The following is a 23962-nucleotide window of genomic DNA, read 5'->3' on the forward strand; positions in this document are numbered from 1 at the left end:
TTTTGAAAAAAAAATCTACCACTTGATGTCACTAATTAACAGTCTATGACTAACAGAGTTGGTATATCATCAACTGTACAAGTACAATGTAATTGTTAGTTCTACAGGGGATGATTATAACATTAGCGTAAACTGCAGGGAAAACCAGTATAATTAACCTTTTATTCAATAACAACCAATGAATTTCGATTGGATGTGTGACTATCTGATTTTGATCTCAATAGAAGAGACCAAACTCCTTAAATCAACCATTCATATTAACATTGGGGCTTATAGTTTTTGCTTCTTGATTATGTTTAAGGCTTTGCTTTAGAGTTCATTTTATTAATATTTCCTCAGCATCATTGCTTTAGAGCCCATTTTTTCATCATGATCCATTTAGAGATAAATATTGACTGAGTAACACGTTTAGGGCCCATCTAGCTATTTATTAGTAGCCCGATCAAAGCTCAAAATTGACCAACTGTTTATAATTGTGTCCATGCCTGCCATATGCATGCTCGACTACCTATTCCGACGGTTACAGTGCAATGCCTACCATGTGTTAGAGCCCATTTTTTCATCATGGTCCGTTTAGCGATAAATATTGAATCAGTAACCCATTTAAGGCCCATCCAGCCCAATTATTACTTGCCCAATCAAAGCCCAAAATTGATCTGACTGTTTATAATTGTGTTCATGCCTGCCCTGACTACCTATTCGGGCAGTAACAGTGCCAGGGGAAAATGGTGAGACCTGGTTAGGCCTATGGGTTTATATCAATCTATGAAATTTGGGTCCCATTTGATCTATCACATGATAATTCTCGACCATTTAAGTGGGCGCGTAAGGAAGGTTCCACTTTAGCTGCATTATTTAATAGTAATATTTTACTGGGTGGGGGAATCGCTACACGTTACATTTTGCTCCGCACATGTCTAATTGTCATCTTTGTGTTTGTGTATGTATACGATTTGGGTGGGATTAGTATGTATATATATAGTTGAATAATTATGTTGTGTTTGGTATGTATTCCAAGTCAATAATGCATTCTAAGAAATCATGCCAAACATAAACCTTTATACAATTTCAATTGCTTTCGAAGTATAGTTGTATGGTTCTTTCTCTTTGATCAAGATTTAGAATTGAGATATTTGGGGGTATAGTGCTCGGGACCATAAAATGTTGAGGTTAATCAAAAATATGAGATGACAAATATACAATAATTACATAGTTGGTCGAGATGTTGAGATCATGGGTGGTAGGCCTTAAGGTCGCGTTTAAGATGATTTTTCAGAATGCATTATTGACCTAGAATACATACCAAACACAGCATTAGTAATTATCTTTGTGGCTATACCCAGAAAAAAAAAAAAAAAAAAAGTATTTCCCTTTGTAGTAGTTGTAGTACCGATCACAACATGTGGTTGAGTGTTGGCTACAGTTGAAAGAGTTTGGCTTGTAATCCTTTTGTAACTTTTGGCTTTACCATTTCAGATCAGCGACCTTCCTCCAATCTCCGGCTCAAAAACCTCGAATGTAGACATTCAACCTGAGCTTTCAAGTCAAATAAAAATAGAGAGAGAGAGAGAGAGAGAGAGAGAGAGAGAGAGAGAGAGGTTGTGAAAACCCAAATCATTTTCCAGGAGATTCAATTAAGGGCAATTGTTACTCCACCTAATTTAATCATGGGAAAAGGATAGCTAATCATTCTTGTTCACCACGCGCACTTTCATGGTGTCCCGTGAAATGACTCCTTGCCCCTTGTGTACATATATTCATGTGCTCTTTGATGGATACCCATGTGAACTCCTCTATTCGAGGGTGTAGGGAGGACAATTAAGTGTAATTATTTGGAACATCCCTATATTCTTTTTTTATACTATAAGACTTTATTTTTTATTTTTTGATCTATGTATGAGAAATTTTTTCTACAAGATGCTTTCAAAAATTATGGCTATGAGACTTGATTCTCTACTCCCGAAATTAATTTCTGAAGAACAAAGGGCCTTTCAAAAAGGAAATTTGATCCAATAAAACATCAACTTGACTTTAGAATTGGCAAATATCTACAATGAGAGCTGGTGGCATTGAAATCAAAATTGATATAAAAAAGCCTAAGACACGTTATCCTAGGAATTTCTATTTCATGTTCTCAGAAATTTGGTTTTCCTAAGAAGTGGATCACATGGCTTCATCAACTTCTTTTAACCACAAGAATCTCAATCATGCTCAATGGGGGATGAATGGTTTTTTTTTGGAGTGAAACGTGGCTTGCGTCAGGGTGATCCCATTTGCCCTACATTGTTCAAAATTGTGGAAGAGGCTCTGTGCAGATGGCTCCACAATCTAATTAAAGATAAGAAGATAAAGCCTCTTCAAGGCCCTGATGGTGTCTTAGCCCCTGGTCACAGTATGTTCGCAAATGATATTTTCGTTTTACAAAAGCCTTGATCAAGTATGTCACAAATCTTAATGGATTTTTAGCTAAATATTAAGATTTTTCTGGTCAGACAACTAATCTTGAAAAGAGCAAACTGTTTATGGGAAAAGTTTCTCCAGTAAGAAACAAGCTATTTGGATATTCTTAAGATTCCACTCTGTAATTTTCCTACTAAATATTTGAGGGTTGAAATTTTTAAAGGAAGGGTGAAAAAGGAAGTCCTCCTTCCGATAATGGATAGAATTAAAAGTCATCTATCAGGCTGGAAACTCTTCACGAATTGTTTTGGTATTCAATGGAAAACTCATATATGTATGGAAGACCTTTTTATTTGGTGGAATAGAAAATTGAGAACAGTAAATGGAAAGGAACCATGGATACCTGGTTTGGTTATTATTCTTACACTCTATGGTAGAAAAGAAACTCTAGAAGATGTGAGAATAGGCACAAAAGCTGCTACCATATCTTCAACACAATTAAGGAAGAATCCAGACAACTGGATTTTAATATGAAGAGGGTAGTGAAGTTGGCTACTGATATGATATGCTATAGAAAACTCAACCTTATAGTTGAACCAATCAGATCAAGACCGATGAGTGCGAGACGTTTATTGGTGTAAAATGATGGATAATTGGGCGTTGAATGCCAATGACAGCCTATTGGGAAATCTAGGGTGTGCAGGAGCGGGTGGAATTCTAAGCAATCACACAAGACAGGTGATTTTCTCCTTCAATACATTCCTTGGAGTAAAAAAAGTTTATTAGCGGAGTTTGAGGCCCTGTTGGAAGGAAATTTCAGAAATGAAGATCGACATATTCTTGTCTTGTGGAGAGTGTGATTTGTAGCTGCATCTTTAGAATTATCTAAGTTATATAAACTGGAAGATTTCCCACTGTTATAGAGAGATTTTATCTGATTGCAAACTTTTTACCAAAGAGTGCAATGAAATTGAGATCCTCAAATGAGATGGTTAACCTTCCAAGTCATATTATGGAAGAGCTTTCCATTGATAAAATGACTAGCAAGAGGTTTAGATTCCAATGATTTGTGTAGGCCTCCCTGCTGATGGCAATGGTGAAGGTGGGGTTGTTTCCTATCAATCTTTGATCCGATTTCTATATTGAGTGTAGATTGATATCTGATGTATTTTTTTTATTCTTCTTTTGATTCATAATTTGATCCTTTTAGCAGAAAAAAATGTTTCCTATCCTGTAGTGTATCTACGTGAACAAGAAATAACCATTCAGAACCACCAAATCGGTTCAATTAATATATAGGAGGGCAGGAAATGGCCATTTCAGAGGTGAGGGAGAGAGATAGAGAGAGGGGGCGCTTGTGGAGGCCTGGCCTCCCCTATAGGAAACATTTTTTGGCTCATTATTTTAAGAGAAAAATAATGCTGCCTAGTAATGTGGTGCTACACAAGAGTTCACAAAATTATCGCTTCGCACTGCATGAAAGGAAAAATCCAATTCGTAGTGATACCCCTTTGTGTGTTCTCATTGGCCCCCACATGGGTGTAGAGGCCATGTGACCACACAACAAAACAACAATCTGTTGCCCATTTTTTTTAGTAACAATACATTTTCCTTTTGCTTTTAAATCAATTCTCTGAAAATATTTTTTATCAACAAAAATTATGGTTATGTATTTATTACCTTTCCATGTTTTCCTTTTTGTTTTATTTTGTTTTGTTTTGTTTTTTTTCCTTTTCGTGGAGCACAATGTGCATTCGGCATGCAAATTGTATTATATAGGATGCTCAAAAAGGGTAAGCCAACAGGCAACCAAACAACTAAGATGATGAAATTAGTTAACTTGCAAAATTTTATTTAGAAGATCAAGTTCTATATTCTTAGGGAGTCAACCTAATGGTCATGACCCTCGTGATGCATCATGTGAACAGTTGGAATGTGAAATTTGTGGAAGAGTTGACTACGTATATATTTCTCTTAATTATAGGAAAAGATGTATTTCATACAATCTGTGTGCTCGAATTACCAAACTTTAAATCTTAAACAATATTACTCCAAAATGAAAGCAAAGATCATATAATGGTCCCTATTCTAATTGTAAAAAATATAGATTGAGAAAATATTACCTAGAATTCTATGGGTGCCCTCAAGATTCAAATTTCATTCAACTAATAAAAACTAGAGATTTTAGATCCCATAAATCATGTCAACATTCATGGAAATCTTATACCTAAAGCCTCCAAAGTCCAAGCCTAAGAGTATCATAGGGAAGCATACAAGTACATTAATGAATAGAGTGAAACAGAATCAATATTAATCAAATCATGCTCAAGTTAAACCATCTGATTGTTGACGTTTGGAGATGTATGAACGACATGATACGATCGATATTTCGCATTACTTAGAACTCAATAAACACGGCCAATATTAATTCTTAATTTTTTAGCTAACTTGCATCACTCAATTGTGTTTAAAATGCTTAAAGTGGGCACCGTTTGTTTCCTTAGAAAAGATGTCACTTACTAATATGTTCCATGCCAATTCATTTGAAACCCTAGCTACTTTACTTGTATAAACAGTTTGCCACTCATTTCTTTATACAAAACCCAAGTACTAGAATTAAGCACACCCCATGGTTCTTCCCTTTTCACCACTTTCATTTGGTCAACTCTCCCACCCGTGCCACTATAAATAACCAAAGACTCTTCATTCTCTTTCTCACTCTCTCTCTATCTCTAGTGAGCGAAAAAAAAAAAGGAAAAAAGACTCATCCCTTCCTCACCCTTTTCTCCTTTCTTCTCCTAATGTCTTTGAAGCCATGAGAGAAGCAATGAAGATATTCTTTATCATAGTCATAGCCATGGCTTTAGCTGTTAAGAGTTACAGTACTGAGGATCATTCTATGTTTGCAAGGAAATTCATTTCCGCGAAAAGGGTAAGTCGATTTCTTGCTGATGAGAAGAACCCAAGAGCTTCAGACCATTGCCACAAAGACAATGATGTATGCTATGAAGATGGGAGTGAAGAAACTACTTGCTGCAACAACAAATGTGTGGACTTGAAGAATGACTCCAAGAACTGTGGATCCTGCAAGAATAAGTGCAAATATACTTACACATGTTGTGATGGTGAGTGTGTGGATCTGTCTTTCGACAAGAGGCATTGTGGAGAATGCGACAAGAAGTGTATGACTGGAGGCTACTGTATATATGGGACGTGCGATTACGCTTAAAACCTTTTGTGGATCTCTCCGCTTACTGTTATGAGATTCGTCATTCATTTGGTATAGAATAAAAGACCACTTATAACGACTGTGTGGTAATAAAATTCATATAAACTATGACTAGTTCATGATTTACATATGTTGCCTAAGCCTCCTTTAAATGTAATGTAATGGTATTAAGAGTTCTAAGTAATAAGTATTAGTACTTATAACTAGATTAATTACTCTCTTTAAGACTAAGAGAGAGAGAGAGAGAGAGAGAGAGAGAAAGATGTCATTGTTTGAGTGTTATGAGAAATTTTTTAAGCCCAACCTTAATAATATGAAACCCAATAACGAAATGAAGAGCTAGTAGATTGTGGGACTTTATTGGGTTTCTTGGTGTTAGGGAGAAGAAAGTAGGTCAGCATGGTATGAACCCTCATGCATTGGGTCCTTAGAATTAGAGCTTTGCTTTCTTTGTTCACTTTTTTTTTCTAATTAGTTGAAGGAACAATGTGTTAGTATAAGTAAGTCTATAGATCATAATTCGATAGGATCAATGAATGACTTTTATCTTTTATATGGTATTAGGACTTGGGTAGAATTCATCCTTAAAAGTCAGGCATGCTATGTTGATGAAAACCCTTTGCCATCAGGCATGTGTTGTACTTTATTTAATACCATGTTAGATCATGGTTTAATTCTCAAGCTCAATTTCTAACAAGAGACAACAGTTTTTAACTAATACAAGATAAAACCCTATTTGCTTACATTGTTTTTGACAAGAATGGAAAAACTTGATACACGAGAGATTACTAGAGATATTATAACTTAGGTAACCGAGTCCTTAAAAGCCTTCACATCAGGCTACTCACAATCGATACGGGGTATTACTTGCTTTTGCATGGGATCCCCGGCCCAACATATTGAAATTAGTTAAATTGTTTCCAGGGAAAGATCTCCACAAGTGAGAAAGATTTCCTGAAGTGGGCAGTCTTAAATATGATTCTAACTGAGTTAAATGTTTTAGAGATCCAAGGTTTCCATTAGCCTGCAAGGGTGGTTTGATAAGCAAGCATTCTTTCTACTGCTCACTAAATTGGTAGCTGGTCAAGGTAACAAAGCCAGCTCTAAAGGGAATTGCCCTTCTCATTAAATTCAAATACAACTGGCTCGCCTTTGCTTGGAAGCGATTTAATTGGTTCCTTTTTTTCTGCAACTAAATCAATTGGTTCTTGAAGATCACAAAACTAAAAGTGAAAATTTCAATTTCAAGCAAGGGCTCAGTGGCCCATCAATTTCGCATGAAAGCCAGGTTAGATCACATGTACTCTCACCAACTAAACACGCCATCAGTTTCCCGCCAAATATGGCCATCTCACATGACTTAAGGCTATAGGCCTTTGATTGTCCATGAACAAGGTGTGGTGATTGTATATATAACATGATTCCATGTGAAATCTGTGCCATTGCCTAACAAAAGGGTTAGATCTCGCGTGCTCATTTGATTTTGATTTTGACTAACAAAGAAGCAATCACAATTCAAAGTGGAGGACTCATCAGGACTGCCAATTTGATAGGTTATCAATCTTTGGCCTACTTAAAGAGTGAGATTGCCTAGGGATGATATGATTTTGGTATAATTTATATATAAAATTATGGCCTATTGTTTCACCTTTAGGGTCCATTAAAAAAATGGCTTCCTACACTATCTAAGTAAATAGAAAATCTTGATAGTTTTGAGGATTAAAAATGAATAGAAAATCTTGTTGTATCCAAGGTTGCGGGTGAAAAAGAATCGTAAATTTATTTTTATCCTTAATGTAACATTAAATTTTTACAATGAGCATAAATCTTGTAATTTCACTTGGTATTCAAAAAATGTGCAAAACAATAACAGCTTCCGATGATAATAATACAATGATAAATTATTTTGAAATTCTTTTGAAAACTTTTACCTCAAAGAACTTTTGAGAATCAACCAAGGGGCAATCAAAATAATGTTACAACCTCTTAGAACTTATGTGACAACAAAGAAGCACCTAAAAAATAAAAGAGTAAAATAATAAATGCATTTTTTTGAAACCCCACTGAAGGTGAATAAAAATGTTTGGGCTTAGTTTGATTGTCAGGAAATGAATATAAAAGAAAAAACAATATTAAAACAAAAATTGAATTTGAAGGAAGAGACGTACACATCAATCAATATTCATTGCATCCTGATAAAAAAAATTGCATAATTTCATACTATATGATTGAGAACCTTGACTTGCTCGTGGAAGTTTCTTTTGTTGCATAATTAAGTAGCCTTTTTTAGGGTTTATTCAAGGGGATTCTTCAGTTGGCAAAGAACAACAACTCAAAATTAAGAAGTCTTGAATTCTACTCTTCTTGGGCCTAACTATCCAAAATGGGGGTAATATAATTAAGGGCGAGAAAATGCTACCTAATAGCACACTGACAACCCAAGGGGGTAGCGTAGTTGGTGAGCAATGAACTAGGTACGAGCCGTAAACTCGGACATCCTAAGTTCGACTCCCACTAGGCACATCTTTGGCCACTCACACGGGGGTGTTTAGTGCTCTTCATTGCTTTCAGTGAAAGTTGAATGATTCTCATTCAACCCCGGAATGACCCGGTCCATGCAGTTGTAGGGTCAGTATGGGCCCGTAACACTAGGTCTGGATGCCCGCTGTTAGAAAAAAAAAAAACCAATGTTCATGGTCAATGGGAGAATGTGTGAGCATCTTCAGCATAACGCAGAATGATCTTTTCGCACTTGTTGTGTCTTGACACGGGTATACACTATCGGATAATGTTCTTTCTTCCTATAACTAAGTTGCCAAAACATCACAGTTTTGCAATCCAACTAGGAATTGGAGTAAATGTTAATACAACTGCGTTTCACTCTAGACGAGTCACCACCGATCTTTGTTGCAAGGCATGCACCATCTTCCTATTGGTGCACCTAATTACCACGCTTGCAAGCCGCGAAAGGTTTAGCCTTTTAAAATGGTTCATGAATGATCCGGGCCGTGGATTGGAGAAAGCATTCGCAGTGCATGGATTCTGTTCAGGTTCTTGTAAAGAACTTCTCTTTAGAGGAGTTTATGGAGAATTTATTCCTCAATCATGGACGAATCTAAGGGTGTCAATCAGTCGGTTTGGCTCAATATCCGTGTGAAAATAGTGAAAATCGAAATTAAATTATTAAGGAGATTTCGGTTTGGATCAGTCTGATTTTGGTTTCTTGTATGTGCTTGTTATTAGTTAGTTTCAGTCTGGTTTGAGTTCAATTTTTGATATAAAATTATGCAAAAAAATGGGTTTCCTTTTAGGTTTTGTGCTGATTTTGGTTTCTTATTAGTTTGGTTTTGGTTTTGGTTTGGGTTTTGAGCCAATTTCATTTTGACTTCAGCTTGTTTGGTTTTAGGTGTGGTTTGATTTTTAGGATCGTAATGTCGCAAGTTGCAACCGGCTCAAATAAGACTTCGATTTGATTAGGTCTTGGTTATTTCGGTTTTGTCGATTTATCACTCATTCGATTTGGCTCAATATCATTGTGGGAATGGTGAAAATCGAAATCAAATCAATAAAGAGATTTAGGTTTGGATTGGTCTGATTTCGGTTTCTTGTATTTGCTTGTTATTGGTTGGTTTTGGTCTGGTTTGAGTTCAATCTGTGATATAACATGGGTTTTGGGCTGATTTTGGTTTCTTATCAATGTAGTTTCAATTCGAGATTTAAACCGGTTTCAGTTTGACTTTTGGGTGTGGTTTGGTTTTTGGGACCGTAATGCCCCAAATTGTAACCGGTTTAAATAAGACTTCAATTTGATTAGGTCCTGATCATTTCACCTTGGTCAATTTATTTAGTTCAGTCCAACTTTTGACACCCCTAGACAAATCCGCTATTTTGGGGCTCGTTTGATAACGTAACCAGAAACGTGTTTCTGTGTTTTCTTGTTCTCAGAAACAAAGAAACGGCATAAATACCGTTTGGTAAAAGTGTTCTGTTCCACTTGTTTCTTGAAACATAAATTGAAATTTATAACAATTTATGCTTCAAGAAACATGAATGACGAAACAAGTTTTACTTGTTTCACTCGTTTCTCGAAACAAAAATGGGGCACAAAAAATCGATATTGAAGACGGAGTTTGGCATCACTACCATCACCACCGTCTCCGACTAGCTCCGTGTACAGAGTTCCTCTCCATGGGGCAACCCATTTCGGAAACCGACTCCGCCTCCGCCTCCACCTCCTCCTCCATGGCTTTAACAGTGGTGGTACTCCTCACCGCGCTCTGCTTCGTGGGATTCTTCTCCTTTTACATTCACTGTCTCTCCGAGAATAATCCCCCAAACGATCCCCGCCGCCGATGCCACCACAGACACTCAAAGATAGAGTTTTCTCTTCTGGGATCGACCCCTCAATCATCCAATCACTTCCTTTGTTCGCTTATGATGGTAACATCAAGGAGCCCATCGATCGCCCAATTTGCCTAAACGAATTCGAAGAAAAAGAAATGGTTAAGGTGATTCCCTTCTGCGGCCACGTTTTTCATCCCCAATGTGCAAGAAGTTAAGAATAGGAGGAGAGGAGTGCGAGCGCATGCTGTGAGAGATCCCTCGTATTGACGCTGCTCGTGGTGCTGTCACGCCCGCGATCGGATCTTCTAGGATCCGTGTCACCGATATTTGGATCAACATGCATTGTTGAGGGAAATCTGAACCCTTTTTAATCCCTCTCACTTCTTCTTTCCATCGTCAAATTTTTGTTTATTTAAACCTTATTTTGTTCGGTTTTTTTTTCATAATCCATTTTTGAATCACTATCAATTTGGGGGAAGAAAAGGGGAAAAAAAAAATCCTTGTTTGTTTTCGATGGCTAAAATTGCTGATTCTGCTTCTGCTTCGAGTAATCACTCTCCTTGTTCATCTGGGTTATCGGGGGAGGGCCAAAATAGTCCCCAGCAATTCCGTCGAAGGAATCTATCATCTCCATGGGCGCATGTTGTTCGTGGTGAATCGGAAGCTATCCCTGCTGCTCCTTCTCCTCGGTCGCCACCGGCGGCTGCCACACCAAAGCAAACCCCTGATTGCTCCTCTGCGAAGTCTTCTCCAGAAAATTTCCGGTAACTCCACCACCCTTCCAGTACTTGAGCAAGCTGAAAACTTCCATGGTTGGGAGAGCCATAGCAAGAGTGAGTGTAGTTGATTGGGGAAGAGGGTTTTGTTTAGGTTTAAGAGCGAGAAAGCGAAGATGAAAAGAGCCAGATGTGTGAAAAGAAGGCTTATCAAACGGAAACAAAAGAGGTTTATCAAACACCCAAAATTCTGTTTCTGTTCCCAGAAACGGAAATTTCTGTTTCTGTTGTTTCTTGAAACAGAAACAGCAGAAACGCTATCAAATGGGCCCTTGGTGTTACTTGTCACTTATTTCTCCGGGACTCTTTAATAAAAGCGACCCACTCCCAACGTCGAATTCCAGCCCACATTAATCGGATCAATCAAAAGCGATTAAAATTTTAAATTGAATGGAATGCTTAATTGCTTGTCTTTGGGAGTTCTCCATAACCGCCACAACCACTAACCGATCTCTATAAATATCAAAGTAAACCCTCAAAAGGAGAATCAATCCTTTATAACTTGGAGTTACCTGTTGCGAGTTTTCTGACTTGAGCATCAATAACAATGCCATGATAAAAGAATTGGTCAATAGAAACTCGGTCTCAATAGATGAAAGGAATTACATCTTCTCCTCAAAATCTCATATCTATTTTGGAGGATATTTATAATTAAAGTTCCGGGTAAATGAGTGGTAAGGAAATATAAATTATTTTCATGACCATCAGCGTGACCTTTTGGGCATCACGATTTGGTTGGATATTTTCGAAGTAAATGATTGGACTTGTGATTTGTGATCCCCCACAAATCTGGGAGAGCAACATCTAGGTAATTGGTTAAGATGTAAGCAACAATATATTTTCCTTGGCAGCTGATACCTCCCTGAAACAGTACTCAAAGAAGATTGATTCATTGGGATTAGACAATCTCATGAATTATGTATCATTCCTGAATCCTAAACCCAACCCCATCCTGGGATTATACTTTCCCCATATGATATATGTAAGGGTGTCAATTGTTTGGGTTGGGTTGGTTTCGATTGGGTCTAAGTAGGTTTTTTCACTATCTTGCATTGTGATCAACTTGTTTAAGTAAACAATCCTTATATAATAGGCATTGTCTCATTTATAAATGGTCAGTTAGGTTTGCTTTTTAATTGGACTATCAATAATCGAGCTACATGAGCCTTAGATAGGCTTTAACCAAGCTAATGACACATTTAGAGATATCTAAATAGTTTATAATTTAAACAGGCTTTAAATATGCCAGGCTAACATCTTAGTCTATTAATTGATCAGTCCTGCAGATAGTGCACCTATGGAGTAGCACCCTTGCACTAGTAATGACCGGTTATAATTGGGTGGGGTTAGAGCTCGAAACATTTATTAATCAGGCCAGTTTCGGGTTTAAATGGTCGAACTCGATCAAGCTTGCCGTGCCAAATTTGAAATTGACACCCCTAAATATATGTATCATTCCTAACACCCCAGCAAAGCACAATTGACTATTAACCATCCAATAATTCACAATTCACTCATGAATTATTGGGACAAAGGAAAAGAAATGCTCTGAGCAATCGGAGCATCCCTCTCTCTTCTTCACATAAAATGATATAGTTGCTTTCCCATGATATGTTTTTTTTTTTTATCACACCTCATTGTTGTGCTCACCTATATTCCACTTGCTTAGAGAACTCTTTCCTATATGAGGATAGATGTGTAACTAAAAACCTATTAGAGTCAGTTTGTGTAAAATCCTCCCAAACCAGCACTTGGTTGTTACCTTCATTCACATGAACAAGCAACACAATTGCAACGAGTGCTAAAGGGTGTCAATTTAAAATCAGAAATCAAAACCAGCAGCCATCCTGCAATTAACCTGCTAAAACTTCGGAATCGACCTATCTCATTATTCAATTAGATGTTCCTGAGAGCTAATGAGTCTAGAACCAGCTGGAGCTGAAACCACTAGAACCCTTTTAAGATGTATATTTACTTATGTAGGGTTAGTTACTTAATATTTTATAACTAATAGGGAGAAGTTTTCCTTCATTGTGAGTTGAACATCACCACATAAATTGAAAGGACCAGGCCCTTGCCCCCAGCCCCCCCCCCGGCCCAATCCCGCCCCAAATGGGCCTCGTTCACTGGGACATTAGGGATACTTGGTCCTAACTTGTATTAGAGTTATGTGTCACTAAAACACTTATATTTGAGTGTAAGGCTTTGAGGGCTCAAAACCATTAAAAACAAGAACCAATTTTTATCTTAAGACCAAAAAAACCAAAATTATATCGACTGTTCGAGATGTTGAGTGCCCAAAATTGGATCATCCCATAATAAATGTGATTGGATCCTAATTTTGGGACCATTTAGTATACGCGGCGATTCTGGGATTTCCCCCTTGGACTACAAATGATAAGGAACCATCCCAATTACTCAGAAATATCTAATGTGACACCCTTAGGAAAGACACATCAATTTGCACTATTTCCATATTTTTTTTTGGCATATGATCATAGTCTCTTATTAATTTCAGAAATAAATACACTGCGATGACAGAGATAAATATACAAAAGGACTACAATAAACCCTTCAAATGCCAACACTACTTCTAGGAGTAGTTGCAGAGCCCATATGAGCAACACTCCCCCTTCTTGCATCTATTGTGGCACCTACAACAATGACTCTTATTGAACATTGGGTTCACACATTTCCCCTTGCAACATATCTCTGAGTACTTGCACTTGTTCCCACACCACCCGCAATTGAGCCGGACAGTCATCACATTAACACATTTCTTCTTGCAACAATCCGGCCATGCACTCCCTTTAGCTCTACAAATCCTAGGGAACTTATCACAAGTCAATTTACAGTGACCGCTCAGGGTTTCCTGTGTGAGAAAACGGCTTATTACTCGCTGAGAAGTTTCTTCATCATTTTCTGGGAGCTCCAGAGAGTCAGGTTCACCATCCAGGTTAGGCATTTCTTTGTTTGTCAATGCTACAACGTTACTCAGAACAAGAACCATGGCTAGTAAGAGCATGAACAAGGGCTTGATCATGGACTCCATGTTAGTAAGGAATAGAGGTTGGGTGATGGGATTTTATAGGGGAATTGAGGTGGAGGGTTGACCCTAGAAAAACGAAGATATACGTCTTGCTTTTATATTTTGTGGTTCTAATTTTTTTGAGAACTGCCCTTGTAAATACAAATCAAAATGTTGTCCCAATGAGTACTTAAGCCTTGGGTTTGATTCCAATTGAAGAAAAGTACTTGACACTTCATACATGGCATGCATGCACTTTCATAAGAGTGTCAATGGAGTTTGGATCACATTCATGTATGAGAATCATTTTCGTATGCTCTATGATTGACACATAGGCTCCACTGAGTTTATTAAAAAACTATGCAACTAAAAGAGAAAGCCTGAGTAGAGTCTATTTATTGAGCATAAGGCATACGAGAATGATTCTTACACATGAATGTGATCCAGACTCGTCATTCAGTTGGTTTGGTATGGTGTAGCTTTTGATTTGATTGAATGAGTGTTGGTCTGTCATGTGCTGTATCAACCCAAAACTTAAAGCAATAAGGAAGTTTCTGTTTTAATTTCGGCAGAGTTTTCTTATCATTTTATTGTTATAGGTTTTGTAATCAGGCTAATATCATGGTCAATCGGGTCCAGTTTTAATTTTGGTCTAATTTCTTATCATTTTATTGTTATCAGTTTGTAATCGGGCTACTATCATGTTCTGTCCTGTCCGATTTTAGTTTTACATATAAGGAGAATAATGGGAAAAAATATTGTTTTATTTTTAGGTTTTTGGTTTTTAATCAGGTTGGATCCGTTTTCGATTCTAATGAGTCTAATTATGTTTCTATTTCTGTCCGTTCCATTAAACCCCAACCTAAAAACCTAATCAAAAGAATTCAGTTCGTATAAATTTAGGCATGCAAAATCAATTGATTTTGATCGATCCAATAAGTTTGGATTGAACTTTGACACTACGGAGGACAATGGGCCGGGTTAGGCTAGATTTCTTAAAACCTTAGTCTAACCTTAAGGTTTATCTCTTAATTCAACCTAGGCCTAGCCCAACCCTAGGATGAGCTGGTATATCTCAGTTAGACCCAAGCCCATGGAACTCAGCCCAACCTAGCGCAACCGAGTCCTAGGTTTACCCTGATTGACCCTAGCAATATGATGAATCATAAAAGAAGGATTTACTATGATAAATTAAATAAATTAATGTCATAAATCCTAATGAGGGTGGATGGTGTGTAGTGGTGAATTAAAAATATTTATGGATTAAAAAATATAGATATTAAGGTGTGGGTCTTATAACTTATAATAAATTTGTTGTTTCAGTATTTTTTTTTATATGTATAGACTAAGATAGACATAGGCTGTGTTTAGAAGTCATTTTGCTTCAAAGACGACGTTTCGTGTCAAAATCAGAATTTTTTATTTTGTCCCTAACTTCCATTTTGGAACAAAACTCAATTGTTCCAACATTCTTATTTTTTTTTTTTAGTTCGTTTTGAAAAGATGAAAAAGAAAGAATCGTACGTAGACACCAAATGGAAGATTTCGTATTCTTATTTCTATAGAACAAAAAAACACTAAAAATATATATTTTTTTTGATGACTACCACACGTTGCCATAGTGTGTATAGAATTGAAATAGGCCGGACTGAATACGATCTAATGCCTAAGCTTAGTTCCAACTCAACTCAATCCAACTTCCAACTTTCAGCTAAAGGCTGCCTTAGACTTGTACAGTTCTACCCAAACCCTATATAGGCTCAAGCAAACTAAGATGTTGTCATTCACCTACAAGCAAGGATTTAGGGGATAATATCAGTATTGATATTGATCTAGATCGGATTGATTGGTAGAAGTCAAATTTGTCTCTGCATTTTTAAAAAGTACTATTTTTTTTTTTTTTACCTCTAAACATATGCAAACAAGGATTAAAGTATCGGTATCGATTGCAGTATCGGTTGGCCAAAATTAAGATACGTATCGGAGAGTATCGTATCGTATCGGAGATACACTAAGGTACGCTAAAGATAGACATATAAATGGATAGGAAACATTTTTTTAAACACTTTTGCATAAAGAATTTGTTAAAAAAAGCTATTGATAATATATATTATGCATAAACACTAAATTGAGGATATCGTACTAAGAACTCAAGGTTTGTAGTTGTCCCATAAATGTAAAATCATTGTTCTCAACCTTGATTTCCACTTTAGTTAGAGAGAAATATGGCTGACATCAACTTTGGAACAAAAACCCTTCAAAAAATCGTATTTTTCTGAAAAATTACCCATCTTGGCCATTATATGACCGTAGCGCACTGTATCGGTACATACCGATACTCACCGATACGTGCCGATATATACATACTGATACTCACCGATACGTACCAATATATACCGAAACGAACATTTTACCTCAATTTTATATTTTTCATAAAGTCGTATCGAGGCATATCGTATCGTATCGATGTGTATTGGTGGTGTATTTATGCATATCGGTATGTATTGTAGGATATATATCGATACGAAAGGATTTAAAAAATTTCATGTATCGTATCGATGTGTATCGTATCGATTGACTAAATTTAAGATACGTATCAAGGGTATCGTATCGATATCGATATCAGAGATACTTAAAATCATGTATGCAAATAATCAATTTAAATCGATAAAAAATTAGAATCGATCTCAATCGATATTAATCCGATACTTAAAATCATGCCCACAAGTCTCTCACACTACTATGACATATGATGTCATGTTGATGAGAAAATTACCAATGTGCGGTGGTCGGTGGACATCGGCCAATCTAATACGGCGCTGAGTGTCATCTATGCGTTTTTACCCCCCAAAAAACAAAAAAAATATCATCCATGAGTGAAATTTGGTAGCAGCATTTAATTGATTCTGTCAAATATTGGGACTTGGGATGCATAGAGCCCAAAAGGTTTGACTTTTTTTTTCTTAATTGTAAGCCCAAAAGTTTTGACTCAGACGGCTGTAAATAGGTGACATACTGACTTAAAAAGTTAAAAGTATTTCTTAGTTTCAACTAATAGGGGAAGCAAATGGTGATATGTTATTATTTGCTTGAATCTAGGGGGTGTCAATTTTAAGTCTACAGTGATAGTTCCGATTGAGCTTAACATGTTTATGACTTAATCTAAATCAATCCGATTAATAAATGTGTCGGGCTTAATAAATGTGTCAGACTTAAGCTCGACACATTTATTAAATAAACGTTTACAGTGTAGGTAGTTAGCCCGTCGAGTGCCCGATTGAACCAATATGTTTATATGCTCAATTTGAACCGACTTGTTGTAGTCCGACACCTTTTAATACTGCATAAAATTCTTATTGTGCCACTACTAGTGAGAAACTAATTAAGCTTTCTTATCTTTTACCTTGTAATAGGATTTGATTTAATTAAGCTTTATTTTGTAAGTTGTAATAGTTATAATCTCTTTTTTCTTTTAAAAAAGAACAACCATAATCTCAATCCACTTAAGAATAGAATTTTATGGTAGACACGTTTAAAGCCCGTTTAGGCTTAAATAGGTCCGTAGCCCGGTTAAGGCCCGTTTAAGAAAGCCCAACGCCGACTTACCCGATTATAAATCATACCATGTCCCCCTAAGCTAGGCCCATTTACTTAAATGGGCGTTCACGATGCAAAACTTTCAAGTGATCAAGCCTGATTAGGCCCGATCGAGACCTGCCCGGCCTGACCGATTGACACCCCTACTTGAATCTTCTACGTAGATGAAGGAATTGCATCTTCTTCTCTCTCTTTTACATCGATTTTGGAGGATATTGTTTATCTTTATCCTCTTTTGTTGTTTCATGTAATGTTAATTATGTTTTGAATTCATAGCATAATTGACTCCTTAACCCAAGGTGGTAACGCAGTTGGTGAGCAACAAACTTGGTACGAGCCGTAAACTCAGACATCCTAAGTTTGACTCCCATTAGGCACACCTTGGGCCACTTATACGGGGGTGTTTAGTGCTCTTCACTGCTTTCAGTGAAAGTTGAATGATTCTAATTCAACTCTGGTATGACTCGGTCCATGCGATTGTGGGATCAGTATGGACCCGCTGGACTAGTCAGCCAAAGGCCTGGAAACTTGTCATTACCAAAAAAAAGCATAGTTGACTCCATTGTTTGAAGGAATTAATTATCGATGACATATACGATGGTTTGGCCTAATTTTAACCTATAAATTTTAGAGATGTGTTCCATTTTCTACATGTACCATACGTTGATGATGACTAAATGTGTCCTCTCACCCCTCCAAATTTTTTTTTAATAATAATAAAATGGGCTTTATTGAGGCACTGGACTTGCATCGATGGGCTGAAACAACCTTTTCTTTTTCAGCCCAAATAAGCTTAACCCATTGTTCCCTAGTTAACATCTTCCTCGCCTAATAAATGTATTTTTATTTAGGCTCTGCTGGGTTGCAAAGGAAATCAAGAAAATAGAAATAAAATCAAATCATTATAAAATCAGAAAGTTTTATCATCATCATCTCACATAATTTTGTCTCCAAGTCCAAATCATACCAACTTTGATCATTAAATTTCACTTTACTATCTAATCAAATCTATTTTCTTTGAAAAATAAAAATAAAATTTGCATTTAAAATATATATTTACCAAATATAGTAAGGATTTAAATGACTTATACAATAATGATGATTAAACTTTCTTTTCTTCTTAAAAAAATTATTTCACTTCCTTTCATTTGGAACCAAACGTAGCCTTTGAAAAAATGCTAAAAGTTTTGCTATGGCTAGGTCTATAGCCTTGATAGGGAAAAGAATTAAGAATTTAATATCAAATGTGTGTCGAGGCAATTTGGTCGGGAAATAAAAATTAATTGTTTTATTTGATTGACCACTCCCAACACTCCCCCAAACGTGTAGTAATATTTACTAAAGACACGTGAATATTGTGAAAACCTACTCTAATAACATGTAAAGTTCTCATCCCAAAAATTTGAATTCATTAGTGGAAGGACTCCCAAATATATATAAAGAAGGTTGTAAGCTAATTAGCAGTCTCTGTTGAACTAGAATACCAACAAAAGGAAAGCAGAAACCTCAATCAATGACGATGACCAGCAAGAAAATATATCCATGAATATGGAAGACCCTTTTTATATGCTCAAATAGAAATAAACATATACATTTCTAAGCGCTTTTTTTTTTTTTTTAACCACGGTGTCCGGGCCAACTTATGCGTACTTGCGTCTATTTACATAATCCCCAATTCACCCTAACCATTTGGACAACCCACGGATGAGTACATCTCTAAGCATAAAGAACTTGCCTTGTATTATTAATTTACACTCCAATAATACAAATTATAAGATTACACAGATGAAGAAGAAGAAGAAAAAGAATGGTGCAACACACAAACGTACATATCTATCTCTCTCTCTCTCTCTCTCTCTCTCTCTCTCTCTAACTAAGTCTAAGCGTAGTTGCATATCCCTAACACACAAGAGCTCCCTTTCTTGCATGTATTACTGCATTGCCCACAGTGCTTCTTATTGGAGGAAGGGTTGACACATTTACCTCCACAACATATCTCATTGTACTTGCACTTCTTCCCACACATCCCATAATTGAGTCTGTCTGTGGACACATTAACACATTTCTTGTTGCAGCAATCATGTCCTGGGCTCCCCTTTAACCTACATATTCTAGGGTATTTGTTGCAAGTCATTTGCTGCCTTCGGTTGCTGCTGTTTTGTCTCAGGAACCGACCCATTCCCCGCAGAGAAGATGAAGAACCACCATCATCTTCTACTTCTTATTCTTCTTCCCTTGGTATTGCTGCTGTGATGCCTATGATTAAAGCCATGGCTACTGCTAGAACAAAGAACACCTTAATCAACTTCATGGTTGGTGATCAGTGAGGAGTATAAGGAATTAGAAATTAGAATGAGGGAAGAGGGAGACAAGAGGGAACAGATGAAATGAAAGGTTAGCCTGAAGAATGAGTTAATTTGATGGGTTTATATAGAGACAAGTTGGCAGGAGAAAGTTGACATGAAGGATTGAAGAGGAGGAGGTGGGCATACTGTCTACGTTTTGCTATTTTAGTGGGTTGGTCTAATTCAACGGCTACGTATAAACTATAAAACCAGAACTTCAGTCAAACACAAAATGAGACTTAACTTCTTACCAAGAACATCTACAGCTAGCAAGGTTAGGCAACATTTCACTAACATCAATGAATTCTAGAAAAGAAAAGAAAAGAAAAGAAAAAAGAATCTAGAAAAGAAAAGAAAAGAAAAGAAAAGAAATGAAATGGTGAGAAAATAAAAAGAGGATGTATGTTTCGTAACCAAGAGAAGAAAAGAAAAGAAAAGAAAAAAATTCAAAGAATTTTGAATTTTATGAGAGAGATAGACACATAGGAAATCATTGAGTAATCATTCATTCTTTGTCTTATTATGTTTTCATATTTTCTCATTTTTTTTTATATTTTTTACAAGAGATTTTTTTGGGAAGCAGAAGAAAACTTCACAATTCCAAAGAGGAATTTTGAATTTAAAAAGCCGAATCTTCTCTTGGGTGAAGACATACCAGTGCAAAGAGAAATTCTTAACCAAAGAAAAAGGTACTTTTTGTACTACATTAGATATTCATGTGGAACAATGGATGTAGACTAGTCCTAATATGGGGTTGGAGGTCCAAAGGTCCAAGCACAGTCTGGTTCAATGAGGTCGGTCCAACTGAATTCAGGTTTTAGGACCCAGTTTTTATTACCCATGGGAAAGGACGAATCCCCTCACCATTGCCATCGGTTCTATCTAATTGAACAAGGGAAGGGTGCCTTTTTTTTTTACCTTATACAATAGGGGTTCATGATGACACAAAAATCCAACCACAAGATCAAATCACTAGCAGTGAGGGGATTCTTCCTTTTTCAACCGTGAAAGAAATTTTTGTCTATGATTTTAAATATAATACTTTTAATGGAGACGGTGATCAACTATATAGCCCGAGGAAGAGAATGTCAATGTGAGTCCGAATGGTTAAAATGTGGGAGGACATATAAAAACATTCTTACACACTTGACTTAAGGATCTTTTTTTCCTTTGAAATATATTAGAAAAAGTTATGGATAGTCAAAAGATTAATAAAAATGTTCATCCCTTAAACAAGTATAAAAGGTAAGTTAGAGCTAAATAAGGTCAACACACGTAAAGAATATCTAATTCTTAAATCTATGAAACCCTACTAAACTAACAACATCATTCTATCTCCATAAGAAAGTTGCTAGGGATTAGACTATTGTTAATAATTTGTTATAAAACCGGACTGCGGCGGCCTGGACCATTGGTTTGACACGGTCCAACCATGAACGGTCCAACTAGTCAATTGGTCTATCAGACTATCAATGGGGCCTCCAAATTCAGGTGGGCCCCATCAGCATGAATGTGGATCCCACACTCAAAATGAGTCAGATAAGGGTTAATTTGGTTAGTCAACTAAGAAACACCAAGTCATCAATAATAATGCGGGCTAACTCGAATATCATTTGGTTAAAGCTGGGTGAGTCTTCATGATTCCTGAACATGTTACATGCTTTTTTTACAAGTCCTGGGGAACTTATTACAAGTCAATTTACTTCAACCACTTAGGTTTTATCAACAAGAAAATGGTTTATCACTCCCTGGGAAGTGAGAAGTTGCTTCATCACTTTCTGGAAGCTCAACAAGGAAACTACTTATCACTCTCTGTGCGAAGTGAGAAGGTTTCATTCTTTTTTTCATCAGGTTGAATTGGTGCTGGTATTAGTATTGATCTGGTTTCTTATCATTTATCATAATTGGTTTATAATCGGTCTATCATTATGTTCAGTTTGATCCGATTTTAATTTTACATCTAACACAAGGAGATCAATGGAAATATATATATTTTCTTTTGAAATGGGGTGTTCAGTTTTTTTATCATATTTAATCTTTTTTTCCTATTGATCCAATTTCGTTTCTATTTTTACCGGTTCAATAAAACCCCCAATGTAAAACCAAACCAATAAGATTCTGGGATTGAACCTTAACAATATTTTTTTTTCTTTTCTAAAGGGTCTTTTGTGTTAAGAAAAAAGAACATGCAATTAAAACTAGATTAGGACAAAAACTCCAACAAGAAGGACGAATTCTTAATCTAAAAATTCCCCATCTTCGGCATTGTCATCAGTGAAAAAGAAAAACTAACATCCTAAAAGATAAAGAAACATAAAATGAACTTCATTTGAACCAAAATCTTAACCTACCTTGAGTACCCACAAGGAAATTAGTGTAAGTTTCAAACTTTGCCACTAATTTTGCCAAATAATCGGCAAAAGCAGAATTAATTTCACAATTATGGTGAAGAACCTTCCATTTAATGGATGCAAAGAAAAATTGTAGAGTAATCCACTTTTGCCATAGAAATCACGGCACCACCTACGGCAGGGTCTTAACATCCTTACATAATTACACTTTGATATTGTTTCCTTTATGTCCAACATGCTTGGATTGTTGAGAGCCTGAGTGACATATATATGATGTCATGTTGATGGGAAAATTGCTACTGTGCGGTGGACGTCGACCAATCAATCACAAGTGCCATCTGTACGTTAATTTTTGATAACAACGTTTAGGGTGTCAATCCGTCTGCCTGGCCGGGTCTGGTGAGCTCATATATTTGAATAGTTACTTATTTATTTAAGGAATGAGTTGATCTTGGTTGATTTCGTGTTGGATTCAAATGAGTTTTGATCTTTCATTGGGCTTTTTCTAATCGGTCTAATCGAGTTATAATCGAGCCTTAAATGGGGTAATGTATCAATAAAGTCTTAAACAGGTCTTAAACAATCTTTACTTTTGTTAGATTTAAGATACTTTAATTTTTTTTGTTAAATCATCAATAATTTTGAAGAGATATTATAATTAATTACTGTCAATAGGTCTATACATCCTCCAATTTCTACTTTCTACCCAAACATGTCCGCTTATCGTTTCCTAATTTAAACCTTCCTGATCACTTAATAAATGTACTCTTATACAGCTTTATTTGGTTGTCAAAAAAAAGAGAATGATCAAAACATTATGAAAGTAGAAAATGTTATAATTATTATCTCACATAATTGTGTCACCAACTTTAAATCATTCAAAATTAATTTACTTACGAAATAAATATCTTCGATTTGAAATAATTATTAAACTTTCTTTTCTCTATAATAGTGATTTCACTTTCCTTCGCTTGCAACCAAATGGGAGGAAGAATCATGTTCTCGTCTGCCTCTCCCATTGTCACATGGACTCCACTGTTCTTACTTTTTGGAAATGCCACATGGAGACCACTCATTCTAAAGACGTGTACTAATAAAAGAGAGTTTAAGTGGAATCCATGAGGCAATCGGATAAGCGTACAAGAATGTTCTTGTACAAGAACGTGATAATCCAACCTCACCAGATGGAACCACACTAATGAAAAAAGTAAGGAAAAGGTTTTGCTAAGGCTAGTTCTTGATAGAGAAGAAAATTAAGAATCTAATATCAAATTTGTCTTGGACAATGACCAACAAAAACGAAGGGAACACTATAACCTCAATCAAGGACAATGACCAACAAAAAGAAATAAAAATAGTGATAAATTTGGACCTTTTTATATGATAAAATAAAAATAAACGTATACATCTCCATGCATAAAAGAACTTGGCAGAGCCCCTACGTGGTAGATTGCTTGCTTTATTGTTATTTTACACTCGTAAAATACAAATTATAAGGCTTTATAGATGAAGAAGAATAAGAAGAATGATGGTGAAATACACACACATACACAAACATACATAGCTCTCTCTCTCTCTCTCTCTCTCTCTAAGCGTAGTTGCATATACCCAGTTCACAGGAGTACCCTTTCTTGCACTTGATGTTGCATTGCCCACAATGCTTCTTGTTGGAGGAAGGGTTGATACATTTACCTCCACAACATATCTCATTGTACTTGCACTTCTTCCCACAAAATCCACAATTGAGTCGGTCTGTTTTCACATTGACACATTTCTTGCTGCAGCAATCAGGTCCTGGGCTACCCCTAGCTCTACATATCCTAGGGTATTTGTTACAAGTCATTTGCTGCCTAGGGTTGCTGCTGTAATTTTGTTTCAGGAACCTACCCATT

General features: G+C 36.3%; 2 protein-coding genes and 1 pseudogene across 2 annotated transcripts; 2 read left to right on the plus strand and 1 right to left on the minus strand.

Annotated features, from left to right (window-relative positions):
- The first annotated feature begins 5139 nt into the window (after window positions 1-5139).
- Window positions 5140-5761, plus strand: LOC122058915 (stigma-specific STIG1-like protein 3). Its single transcript, XM_042621626.1, has one exon. The coding sequence runs from the start codon at window positions 5216-5218 to the stop codon at window positions 5627-5629; it is 414 nt and encodes a 137-aa protein (XP_042477560.1). The 5' UTR covers window positions 5140-5215; the 3' UTR covers window positions 5630-5761.
- Window positions 5762-8664: 2903 nt separating this feature from the next.
- On the plus strand, window positions 8665-10188 carry LOC122059056 (annotated as a pseudogene).
- Window positions 10189-13342: 3154 nt separating this feature from the next.
- On the minus strand, window positions 13343-13801 carry LOC122059058 (stigma-specific STIG1-like protein 3). Its single transcript, XM_042621761.1, has one exon. The coding sequence runs from the start codon at window positions 13799-13801 to the stop codon at window positions 13343-13345; it is 459 nt and encodes a 152-aa protein (XP_042477695.1).
- Window positions 13802-23962: the final 10161 nt, after the last annotated feature.

The sequence above is a fragment of the Macadamia integrifolia genome, chromosome 13, assembly GCF_013358625.1.
Source record: "Macadamia integrifolia cultivar HAES 741 chromosome 13, SCU_Mint_v3, whole genome shotgun sequence".
Taxonomy (NCBI): Eukaryota; Viridiplantae; Streptophyta; class Magnoliopsida; order Proteales; family Proteaceae; genus Macadamia; species Macadamia integrifolia.

Bases quoted from the DNA above. Each gene is read 5' to 3' on its own strand.
- LOC122058915 (XM_042621626.1), top strand. From the start codon at position 5,216: ATGAGAGAAGCAATGAAGATATTCTTTATCATAGTCATAGCCATGGCT.
- LOC122059058 (XM_042621761.1), bottom strand. From the start codon at position 13,801: ATGGAGTCCATGATCAAGCCCTTGTTCATGCTCTTACTAGCCATGGTT.